At 49.2% G+C, this 12,500-nt stretch overlaps 1 protein-coding gene across 3 annotated transcripts in view; it reads left to right on the top strand.

Annotated features, from left to right (window-relative positions):
• The window catches only part of nlgn3a (neuroligin 3a), a 125,099-nt gene that overhangs the window by 107,076 nt on the left and 5,523 nt on the right, over positions 1-12,500 (top strand). For all 3 annotated transcript variants that reach the window (XM_031557988.2, XM_031557987.2, XM_031557989.2), the window contains one exon: positions 8,180-8,969. In XM_031557988.2, coding sequence (XP_031413848.1) covers positions 8,180-8,969 — 790 coding nt within the window. The remainder of the gene's footprint in view (positions 1-8,179; positions 8,970-12,500) is intronic.

The following is a 12,500-nucleotide window of genomic DNA, read 5'->3' as shown; positions in this document are numbered from 1 at the left end:
TCTTTGTGTGTTTATGTGTGTGTGTGTGTGTGTGTGTGTGTGTGTGTCTGTGTGTGTGTGTGTGTGTGTGTGCCTGTTTGCGTCTGAGTAAACAGAGGAAATAATTTATACTCTGCACACTGAGTGAATCCATTTGTGTGTGAAGTGCTGGAGAAAATCGGAAAACATTTGAACGGGTGTTGCATCTAATGAGATTAGGGGCGAAAGCGCACGTAGACGTTGACACTGAGATAAACAGTGATAACTACCCCCCCCCCCCCCCCCCCCTACACACACACACACACACAAAAACACACACACACAAATATAAACACAGACAGGCACATCCCACCCAGCCCTCTCCCCATAATCGGCAGATAGGCACGAGTCACAGCTCGGTTCGGCACGGAGACTTATCGTGTCCATCTCTGTGTCTCTGTCATTATACTTTAGAGTGTGTGTGTGTGTGTGTGTGTGAGGGAGGGAGAGGAGCTGAGGAGGAGGCTCTGTCTTTATACTTTAGAGTGTGTGTGTGTGTGTATGTGTGTGTGTGTGAGGAAGAGGAGCTGAGGAGGAGGCTCTGTCGTTATGAGTGTGGGAGAGGAGCTGAGGAGGAGGCTGAGCTCCCATGGAGCCATGGGAAAGCAGGAGGCTTCCGTGCACTCAAGTATCCTTAGCGTCAGGGCGTTAGCGTTAGCGTCAGGGCGTTAGCGTTAGCGTCAGGGCGTTAGTGTTAGTGTCAGGGCGTTAGCGTCAGGGCGTTAGCGTTAGCTGCACTCCCACCGCTACTGCAGCCAGGCATGGAGGAAGCAGGGCAGCATCCCGTGCCACGGCGGGCTGGCAGAGATGCCCTGCAGGTGGGAAGAGGTGATGATTTGGGGGCTGTGGGTGGAGGTGGAGGTGGATAGGTGATTAAAGCAGGGATGGCAGGGAGTCAGTGGTGAGAGAGGTGGAGATGGGGGTAGTGAGGGCGGTGTGTGTGCGCACATGTGTGTATGTTGATGTGCGCATGTGTTTGTTTGTGTCTGGTAGTGATCAGCTGCATGCATGCCTGTGAGTAGATATGTGTGGTTGTGGTTGTGTGGGTGTGTGTGTGTGTGTGTGTGTGTGTGTGTGTGAGTGTGTGTGTGTGGTTGTGTGTGTGAGAGTGTGAGTGTGAATGTGTGTGTGTGAGTGGGCATGCCTGTTTACGTGTGTCTGTGTGTGTGTGTGTGTGTGTGTGTGTGTGTGTGTGCGTGCTGCCACTATTGACTTGTGGTTGTCACACTGTGATTAGTGGGAGATATCACACTCGCGGGGTCCAAGGCGCCCATCGATCCTGGAACCTCTGCTCTGTCGATCGGGTCATTTTTAGCCCGGCTGCGCCTCCCCCCACGGATCCTCCTTATCTGGCTGGGGCTGCAGCTCCCGGCAGCTGCTCCGTCTCTCAGCCGTAGCCAGTGGGAGAGAGAGGAGCTCAGCTGAAGGGGGCAGGACTGACGGACGGCGTCAGAGGCATGTTGCGAGAGATATAAAATGCCATTAAAGTGCGAGAGATTTTCAACAGCTGTGCCAGAGAGCTTCTTAGTGAATTGAAATGGTGAGGAATGTGCAGCTAGCACAGCATAGGGGGGGGTCCTCTGTTTACCCATGCTAATATGTGTTAGCATGTTTAAATGTGCTCGTAGGCATTTTGAAAACATCATTTGAAATATGAAAGCATTCTCAGAAAAGAGCAATTCCAATGCATAAGCCTCTGTGACCACCTGTGCACACGGTGTGTGTGTGTGTGTGTGTGTGTGTGTGTGTGTGTGTGTGTGTGTGTGTGTGTGTGTGTGTGTGTGTGTAAACCATGCTGCGCTCAGTAAAATGCAGTCCCACGCAAACCTGCGACTAGCAGTCAGCCGCCAACCGGCACAGCATGCTTGTGTGTTTATGATGAATCACATGTGTGTGGTGACCTATTTGGGCCATCTGATGTCAGGTTTCATTGTCCATGCTAAACCGGGTGGGATGGGCAAAATCACGTCAGCTGCTGCTTAATCCCCCAGCTCATTCCACCAGCAGGCTCGCTTGCTCTGTGGGCGAGCCGCCAGAGTCTCATATTCAGTGGCGCCATCACCTTTTTCAAAAAAAAAAAAAAAAAATGCAATTTCTTTGTAATAGCACCAGAATCGATTCGAATCTGGCAAGGCTGTAATCTAAATGGGAAGTCTTAATAACAGGCGGGGAAACAAGGATATTATAGTCTTTCCAGAAAATAGCACAGTGGCTCGCAGACGCGGTTTTCTTGTAAGACTAACTGTCTGACTGCTGTCCAGGGAGGGAGAAAATCTCAAAGCCATGCTCGGGTGCAGGCTGGCACCCTGGCACGCTGGCACGCTGGCACTCTGCTATATTACACGTATGATCCTGCGATGTAACTATGGAGACCGGCGTGTCTAAGGCGCCGGGTCTTGAAGTGAGGGTTCTGAAAGCTCCCCTCTGTTTTGACCTGCAGTCTCCTGTACCCCCACACAGTTGAAGCGTTGACAGGAAGTGACATCAGAACGCGTGCGGCCCACGCGATGACAGGAAGTGACATGTGGATGGAGAGGAGGTGAGCGCTTGCATGGGTGTGACACATCCGAGCTGCTCCTGCAATGAGATGCAAAATGGAAAATACTATAAAAAGACCCAGTGGTGTCATGAAAGCAAGGGTGCTATAACGACTCTGTAATGAGACACGGTCCTGCAGAGGAATGCCTTTCACACACACACACACACACACACACACACACACACACTCACACAGACACAGACACGAACTCACATACATAACACCCTCACACACACTTTCACATGCACAGACACACACACATATGAACAAACCTGAACAAATGCTCACACATCGACACACTGTTCACAGATCCTGAAGCTCACACTCACACACACACACACACACACTCTTGCCCACACAAATATACACGTACACTCATATCCCACACACCCCATTTTGCAGGCAGTTCTTGCAAGACTTGAGGGATTTAGTGGCTGTGTGGGTAAGATGACTGAGGAGAGGGAGCCTTGAGTGCACTGCTGCTGCGGCGGCTGCGGCCGTGGCTGCTTCTGCTCCTGCTGATGCGGTGGCGGCGGCGGCGGCGGCTCTGAAGAAATAATAACCTGTGGGAGAACCGGCGTAGCGAGCCCGGCGCTGGAGAGCCGGGGCTTACCAGGCCTCCCCCACGCCACCACTGCAGCCCCGCGCGCAGCCCTCGCTATCTCTCCAGAGGCCGGCTGCCAGAGGCTCAGCGGAACCAGTCTCATGACACGCCGCTGCCCGCTTACATTATGGGCTGCCTGAATATCATACCGCTCCAAAAATGAGCTCCCTGGGAATCCTGTTCCGAAAAAAGGCAGAGATAACCAGAAAATCGCTTCTCCAGTCCCACTTCGAAGGAGTAATGTGGGGATGATGAACACAAGGGTGGCCCAGATGGCAGGTCTCGGTGGGGATGTAAGAACGATCGCATTGATTGGGGAGGCTGTTGAAGGATGGGGAAGGTGGGCTCTGTATAGCGTTTGTTCTTTTTTTTTTTTTTTTTTTAGGCGGGTTGTTCTGCCTGCACGTCGGAGATCATCTGCATTACAGTCATCTAGAGCAACTCAGCACAGAGCCTCAGTACACATCCCCTGAGGAAGGGAAAACACACAAGGAGAGGCGCCATCCACACACCACCCACAGCCAAAACGGAGAGGGGGGGGGGGGGTGGTGTCCTCCCCATTCCAATCAAAGAGGGTTGGAGCCCACAAACAGAACCAATTCAGAAGGGGGGGGGGGGGGGGGGGGGTTATAGTTCTGTGCTTGCACTCGGTCTGACAGGTTTAGGCTGTAAGCTGTGGCTCAGAAAGGATGTAGTGTAGTGTGAAGAGGTGGTAATCTCCTGCCCCAGCCCCCCCCGCCCCCCTCCTGATCCCCATCCCCACTGTACCCCGGTGTGAGGGAGCCATTGATGTGGCGCTGGTCATGGCACAAGGTCGCTGGTTTTATATCCGCTGTGAGTTATCCCCTGCTCACACCAATCTGAGCATCTGGTATGCAGGCGTTTAACTAGTGTCTTGAGAGGGCCAGGCGGTCGAGGTCGGCGAAAGCACAGTGGAGTGGCGTTTGAGCGGGGCCAAATGAATGATTACCTCCGAGCCCCTGTCATAATTCACTATGACCTCAATCTGCCACTAAAGCTGCTCAGTGATGGATATGCTCGCTGTTTAGGTGCCTGGCTCTCACGTCAAGCATAGTTAGATAGCGTCAGTGCTATCTGCCGCTGCCATAAAGCAAAACAAACCCCAGGATAGAGCCATGTCCCTCCCCAGCGCCCACCTAGAGTAGAGATGAAATTGCTCCCGAAATTCGAGTGCGCGCACTGTTTATCTAATTCTCTTCCGAATCCAAATAATTTGGTTCCTGAACTAAGTGGCTATTTCATTGAGCCAGCAGACAAGAGAGACAGAGGGGCTTAATAACGATAGTTGTTGAGATGACAGGATGACAGGAGCCCCAATTTACTTCACAGTTTGCACTTTTTCAGCGGTTCTGACAATCAACACATCCAAAATACAGTAGTGAAGAGACCTGAAATTCACCTGAAATGATTACACTAAAGTGAAAATACAAAAGCCTCTAATCACAATCAAGTTATCTCCTCCATCAATCCATATCTGTTGGCACAGGGAAAGCTTGTGTTTTGCTTTTTTTTGTTTGTTTGTTTATTTGTTTTTTTTCCCCTGATAACAATAAACAATAGTAAACACTTAGTCATGTTTCAACCCCCCTGCTGTTTGGGCATGTGGCAAATCTTATTGTGTGTTGGGCATTTTTTGGCTTCCACGGTGAGCCATCTGGCTGGTCAGCGTCCGTAGGAGAGGGGCCAAAACCAAGGCAAAGTTCATTTGCTTGGCAGGAATAAGACAACAAAGGATTTCTGGGGGTGAGATAAAAAGGCGATTTATACATACACAAACCCCCCCCCCCCTCTTTTGGCTGTGAACTTCTCAGGATGTCATTAGAGGATGCCATCGACTGGACAGGGAGTCTGTATATCTGGTCACACATTGGAATTCAGGGATGAAAGTCTCGGCACACCGCAGTTTTGGGGCTCTGCCTGGTTGCGAGTGCAGTTGGCTTGTGTTGGGGGGTGTTGGGGGGTGAGGGGGACACGGCTCAGCCATTCAAGGCAGAGGGGGCAGGATTACGCCGCGGCTTCTCGGCCCCAGGGCGGCCATCTTTCATCTCCCAGTCACCCCTGGTAATGCTTTCAAGAGGGTAGCCATCCTTGACATCTGCTTCCTCTCACTGGGGGACTGGCCACTGTCCTGCGGTGAGCGCCTGTCTGTGGAGCCACTCCAAACGGCCCGGCTGGCCCTGCCGCCTCTCTCTCTCCCCGCCGCCTCTCTCTCTCCCCGCCCATCTCTCTCTCCCAACCCGTCTCTCCCAACCCGTCTCTCTTTTCCCGCCGCCTCTCTCTCTCCCCGCCGTCTCTCTCTCCCTGCCCGCCTCTCTCTCCCCGCCGCCTCTCTCTCTCCCCGCCTCTCAGAAGCAGGAGCGAGGAAGAAAAAAAGCGGAACATGTCCTTAGATCCCAATCTCTCAGCGATGTCCTACATGGACATAAGGAGCCTGCTGAGCTGATAGTCATCACAGTGACACCGTGAGCTTGCACAGGACCAAGTTGCATGCGGTATAGCAAATATAGCCCTTGGGTCAAAAGGGAAATAAAAAATCAGGACACTAGTGCTATGTGTTGCTAGCACAGGTCGCTACAATCTCTCTTTCCAATCTCCTGACCTCAGAGGAGCTGTCTTTTCAGCAGTGAGCAATCTGCAGAAGTGTGTAAACACACAGCCGTGCGCAGTGGTCCATTATAGCAATACAAGAGGACAGATCAATTGTGTCAAATGAGGTGATTGCCAGAGGAGCACAAGGCAGTAAACCAGAAGGAGCGGACATGAAAGCACCTCTCATTTATACTGCAGGGGTGCCAAAGGAAAAAAGAGATGACATTGTGTGCTTTAATGGCAAGGGAGTAGAGACTTAGCACATTGTATGTTTATTCATTCAGGGAGAGGCACTCTGCTGTGTGTTTGGTCTTCTTTGTTGTTTAGTGTAGTCTTATGTGCATCTTTCATAAACATTGGTAACATTGGTATTTATTTTTTTTTTTGTACTGCACCTGCTCAGAGGCTGATGCTGAGAATAAGCCAAAGTGGCTCCAGTGGTACATTATGAGAATATGTGTTTCTATGTGTTCGTCAGTGAATGTGTGTTTATATGTGTTCGTCAGTGAATGTGTGTATATATGTGTTCGTCAGTGAATGTGTGTTTCTATGTGTTCGTCAGTGAATGTGTGTTTCTATGTGTTCGTCAGTGAATGTGTGTTTCTATGTGTTCGTCAGTGAATGTGTGTTTCTATGTGTTCGTCAGTGAATGTGTGTTTATATGTGTTCGTCAGTGAATGTGTGTTTCTATGTGTTCGTCAGTGAATGTGTGTTTATATGTGTTCGTCAGTGAATGTGTGTATATATGTGTTCGTCAGTGAATGTGTGTTTATATGTGTTCGTCAGTGAATGTGTGTTTATATGTGTTCGTCAGTGAATGTGTGTTTATATGTGTTCGTCAGTGAATGTGTGTTTATATGTGTTCGTCAGTGAATGTGTGTATATGTGTGTTCGTCAGTGAATGTGTGTTTATATGTGTTCGTCAGTGAATGTGTGTTTATATGTGTTCGTCAGTGAATGTGTGTATATATGTGTTCGTCAGTGAATGTGTGTATATATGTGTTCGTCAGTGAATGTGTGTTTATATGTGTTCGTCAGTGAATGTGTGTATATATGTGTTCGTCAGTGAATGTGTGTTTATATGTGTTCGTCAGTGAATGTGTGTTTCTATGTGTTCGTCAGTGAATGTGTGTTTATATGTGTTCGTCAGTGAATGTGTGTTTATATGTGTTCGTCAGTGAATGTGTGTTTCTATGTGTTCGTCAGTGAATGTGTGTATATATGTGTTCGTCAGTGAATGTGTGTATATATGTGTTCGTCAGTGAATGTGTGTTTATATGTGTTCGTCAGTGAATGTGTGTATATGTGTGTTCGTCAGTGGAAGAAGTCAATAAAATGAACATCGTATGCAAGTTCAAGGTCATTATTATTCACTATTTGGTGTGTGGGTTGCAGAGGTTGTAAATTGAAATTACTATAATAACTAAATTGGTTAATAATTATAGCTTTAGAAAGCTGCTTAGCAGTTTTATTTTTTCATTAAATACAGTGTGCATGTGAGTTCTCTTGGTCTCTGCCGTAACACTAGAGCTTGTTGCTAGGCTATTTCACACGTGTCAAAGTGAGTGACTTCAAGATATAAATCTTGAGATATGAAGAGGCATATTCTGCTGCAGGCATAATGTATGCACTGTGTTGTACCTACGCACAGTGAAATGGTTCTCGCTGTTGTTTGTAGCAAAGGCAAATGCGTGGGATGGAGAGAATAGCGTGGCCACAGAGTCCTATTAAAGCACCATTACAGCCGATTGTGAGTGTTTTGACAAGGCTGCTAGCAGGAAAATCAATAGGGAGGTAACATGCCTACTACTGCCACATGTTTCTCTCTCACACGAGCACTCCACACAGAGAGCTTTCCCTTGAACATATACATTCCACACAGAGAGCTTTCCCTTGAACATATACATTCCACACAGAGAGCTTTCCCTTCCACATATACACTCCACACAGAGAGCTTTCCCTTCCACATATACAATGCATTTTTAGGCCAGCTTTTACATAATGGAAATGCACACAGTGCAGCTGGTCCTTTATATCCACATGATTATACATCATGACATTCTGTAATATCTGTCCTATATTTTGCAATGGGAAGCCATCTGGGCTGCTGGTTTGTCAGATTGCCGCACATTACTATCCTTATGCACCTGGACATATATTTCTGAAGGTGGAAGAGATTGTAATCATTCAATCGCACGAGCAACAGCTGCCTATGTAGAACAACGCTACAACCTTGTTGGCACTCTGAGATTCTTCTGAATGAAGAGTGCATTACAAATAAAATGAATTATTATTATTATTATTATTACAACCTGGCGTGCCACGGTTTCACAACTGTCTGAAATCGCTTTTTCAGTGATCAAACCTTCACCCCGTTTCCTTTTTTTCCCTTTTTGTCTTGTCTTCAGGCCTTTTCCAGAGGGCCATCATCCAAAGCGGCTCCGCCCTGTCGAGCTGGGCCGTCAACTACCAGCCTGTCAAGTACACGCGCATGCTGGCTGAGAAGGTGGGCTGCAATGTGCTGGACACCATGGACATGGTCGACTGCCTGAGGAAGAAGAGTGCCCGCGAGCTGGTGGAGCAGGACATCCAGCCGGCACGCTACCACGTGGCCTTCGGCCCGGTGATCGATGGCGACGTCATCCCCGACGATCCGGAGATCCTGATGGAGCAAGGCGAGTTCCTCAACTACGACATCATGCTGGGCGTCAACCAGGGCGAGGGGCTGCGCTTCGTGGAGAACGTGGTGGACTCCGAGGACGGCGTGTCGGGAAACGACTTTGACTTCTCCGTCTCGGACTTCGTGGACAGCCTGTACGGCTACCCCGAGGGCAAGGACACGCTGCGGGAGACCATCAAGTTCATGTACACCGACTGGGCCGACCGCGACAACCCCGAGACGCGCCGCAAGACGCTGGTGGCACTCTTCACCGACCACCAGTGGGTGGAGCCGTCGGTGGTGACGGCCGACCTGCACGCCCGCTACGGCTCGCCCACCTACTTCTACGCCTTCTACCACCACTGCCAGAGCCTGATGAAGCCCGCCTGGTCGGACGCGGCGCACGGGGATGAGGTGCCCTACGTCTTTGGCATCCCCATGATCGGCCCCACAGACCTATTCCCGTGCAACTTCTCCAAGAACGACATCATGCTCAGCGCCGTGGTCATGACCTACTGGACCAACTTTGCCAAGACTGGGTGAGTTCCACCTCTACCATCTTTTACAAGTCCCTAGCTAAACAGGCTGATTACAAGACACTAGCTAAACAGGCTGATTACAAGACACTAGCTAAACAGGCTGATTACAAGACACTAGCTAAACAGGCTGATTGTAACAGCAGATGACCATGACTAGGTTTTAGAAGACAAATGTACATTTCTGTGAGAAAATCAAGCAACTCTCATTAGAGGTGGAGTCCGCGATTCGAATCAAATACACTTTTTTTTTAATTCAGCGAATAGCTCCTCATGGTCCTGCAGCTGTCTGTTTAGTATGTGTGCTCAAACACACTCAGGTATTCGTACAGTGTCCTGGTTCTGTAAATGACAAAGTGACGACCAAGCTGTAAACAATTCCAGCGAACGAACACATTGCATTTGCACACATGCACATTTGATTGGCTGTTGATCTCAAATATAACCAACCTTAAACCAGAATCACAGACTGTAATATCAACACTAAACTTTAACAAAAATCCTTTGTTAAAAAGGATATGGTTGGGTAAATGTGTGGGTTTGTTTGTGTGTTTGCATGTAAGAGTATATGTTTATGTGTGTGTATTTTTTGTGTGTGTGGTACGTATATCTGGTATATCAACATGGAAACATGCTTGATATGGATGTCTGAGTGACGGGGATTGATGATATTCATGGGAAGGAAGCCAGGGAGACCGAGAATTATCAATGAAACATATCACACTGTCCCACAGCTCCATCGATCCACACACCTCTTTCCAGTCGATTACTGCTTCCTCCAGTTGCTCCCTCTCCATGTTTTTTCTGGCCGGCTCAATTTTACCTAGGGGACAAAGCACTATAGATTTGTATGAGGAGTGCTTGTAATCAGCTCTAACAACACAAATCTAATTTGATGACGGCTGTTACCAGAGTGAAATTGATTAGTTGTAGAGGCTCCCCTATGTATTTTTCTGTTTCTCCTGCTTGCCATAAAATGTGAGCATGTCACCTGACCTGCACAGAGCACTATGCGTGTGTTTTGAAGGCGTGCTACACAAAACAATGAACACGAGCTGGGAGCTCAAATGCTGTCAGCAAAAAACGGTCCAGATGGATGGGCTCAGTTGGGTTACCCAACATTCAGCGAGGTTTCTGATTGACCCTCCGGCCAAACAGCTGTCCGATGCCAGACTCCAGGCTTTTTTGGACGTGTTGTGCTCCCTAAATTTAGATGTGGAGCACGAGAGGCCTTCTTTGGCTCTTTTTATTTTCTTCTTTTTGAGCCGCTGCAAATGATCCTGATGTCAGAGGACTTTTGGCTCTTCGTTGATGGACACAGTCACACACACATACACACACACACACACACTCCCAGTCACAGTCCTTTAACCGCAGAGGTCCTTATGATCAAAATGAATCTCCCAAGGCTGTACCCTGCATCGCCCCGCTTGCTCTCCAACCTTAAACTTTTGACCTCCTCCCGAAACTTCAGAGGGGATAATAATCTTGCAGCTCTTTGCTGCTCATTAGACAACAAAGACGAGTATTTTCCAGATGAGAATTGCTTTCCAAAAAAAGCTGAAGCCTGCGCGCACCGTTTCTTCCGTGTCCGGCTCAGGAAGCCGATGTTGGTCCCAACCGCTGTGAGCTTTAGTGTGGAGCTGGGCAGCAGTGGCACGGGCCATGATGGGGGGGCTTTTAAGAATGCAGCCTCATCGAGTCCCCTGTGGTCCAGGCATTATTCTAGAGGAGGGATTATGTATGGTCTAGCAGTGGGCACTGAGCTCGTAAAGAGCCTGGGATTAGATGGCGGGATAATAGGGAGCTCAGAGTGCTGCTCAAAGGGTAATTCTGCGCAGCTGAGAGGAAGGACCAAACCACTGGTCCAGCGGGTGGAGTTGCAGTTGCAGTTGGAAATGCAGTTTGCACCACCCCCTAACCCCCCACCCCAGTGCAATTACAGCCTCTCCCTTCCACTCCTTTCCCTGCACAACTCCACACACAGATTATGACCTCCATCTCAACCAATGAAGCCCAGCTGTGTCCGTCGACAGTTCCCTACAGCCCGTATCTTGCCAGAAGCTTGCAGTGCCGTCGAGTTTTTTTCCCCTGTCGCCTCCCACCCCCACCCCCACTCCACACACACACATGCACACACCCTCCACCGTGCTCTTACACGGCCTTCCGTTCGGAGGGAGTGTGCTTACAGCTCACTCGCGTTCTGTAATGAGCTGACCTAGATTGTACTTCCTGCCATGCCACTAAATCGGATACATGTACTACATTATGTCGAGCTTGTGTTTGCCGCATGTCAACAGCATGTACTATTCCCCAAAGCTGTGTTTCCTCTTTTATTCCATCCCCGCCACTCAGCAGTTCCACTTTCCGCTTCGTGGTGTGCACTAGTATCCGTGGTGTGTTTTAGTATCCGTGTTTTTGAAGTCACAGTGCTTGCGAACAGGGGGCATGAAAGCACACCCTCTGCTTTGGGTGCTAGTGTTTCTGCCGCTGCCGTGCTAAAACCCTAACCCTACAAAGCGATACTGTGGTTGTTCTCTACAACTGCAGGAGAATCACAGGGCTGTTTGTCTAAGCTCTTTTCATCCAGGCCTGCATTGCCTGGTGGGAGGCACTGTGCCATACCCTGCCGAGGTAGTTAGTAAGCAAGACGTCGACGACGGCCTTTTTTTCCCCAGGAATTCACTTCTTTTTATTCCCCGAGCTCTCCTGCGAGCGGTTTCTGAGGAGGGGTAGCGCATGCCACTTTTAGAAATGAGCACCCACCGCCACACAACCCCTCTCTGAGGAGCATCCAAACACAAGCTCTTGAAATTCACGGTTGGCTGCCGAAGAGAAGCTTCATCTGAGGTAGCGTCGCTTGAGAGTTCAGCTCCCCCTGTAGATGGGCCTGTCTTTTGTAGGAATAAGCATGAAAATTGTTTGTTTTCTGCAAAGCAAAAAAAAAAAATCAAACAAGAGGATGTCAGCAGTCCCAGGGTACTGCCCGTCACTCCATCGTTCCTTGTCTCATTAGCTGACAGATACTGGAAATGTTCGTGGTCCAGACTCGACAGCAAGTAAGTTCCCCGTGATAGTGTTCAACAGTAATGATCTTCCCATTAAGCAGATTAATTAGCGTCTGTTGTCGGTGAACAGGCAGGCGGAAGAGGCATTGAAGTAAGAGGACACAAAGAACGTCCTGCCCACCAGCCCTCCTTCCAGCCGTCATACCCAAACAAAGAGTTGAACCGACTCAAATGGCACCCGACCTCGCCACACAAGCTTGATCTCTTCCCAGGCTTTGTCTTGATTGCATCCCTCACCAGTCCAGTCCCCCATTCGATTCTTTCCTTTGTCCCACCTGGAGCTAGCGCCAGCCCAATTGACATTTAACAAGGGTTACATATGGTCTCACGGAACAACCCCCACACACACACACACACACACACACACACACACACACACACACACACACACACACACACACACCCACACACACACACACACCCCACCCCCCCCACACACACACACTCAATTAAAGCCAGCAGCGCT

The sequence above is a fragment of the Clupea harengus genome, chromosome 20, assembly GCF_900700415.2.
Source record: "Clupea harengus chromosome 20, Ch_v2.0.2, whole genome shotgun sequence".
In the NCBI taxonomy this organism is placed as follows: domain Eukaryota; kingdom Metazoa; phylum Chordata; class Actinopteri; order Clupeiformes; family Clupeidae; genus Clupea; species Clupea harengus.
This window is presented reverse-complemented; position numbering and strand designations above follow the sequence as displayed.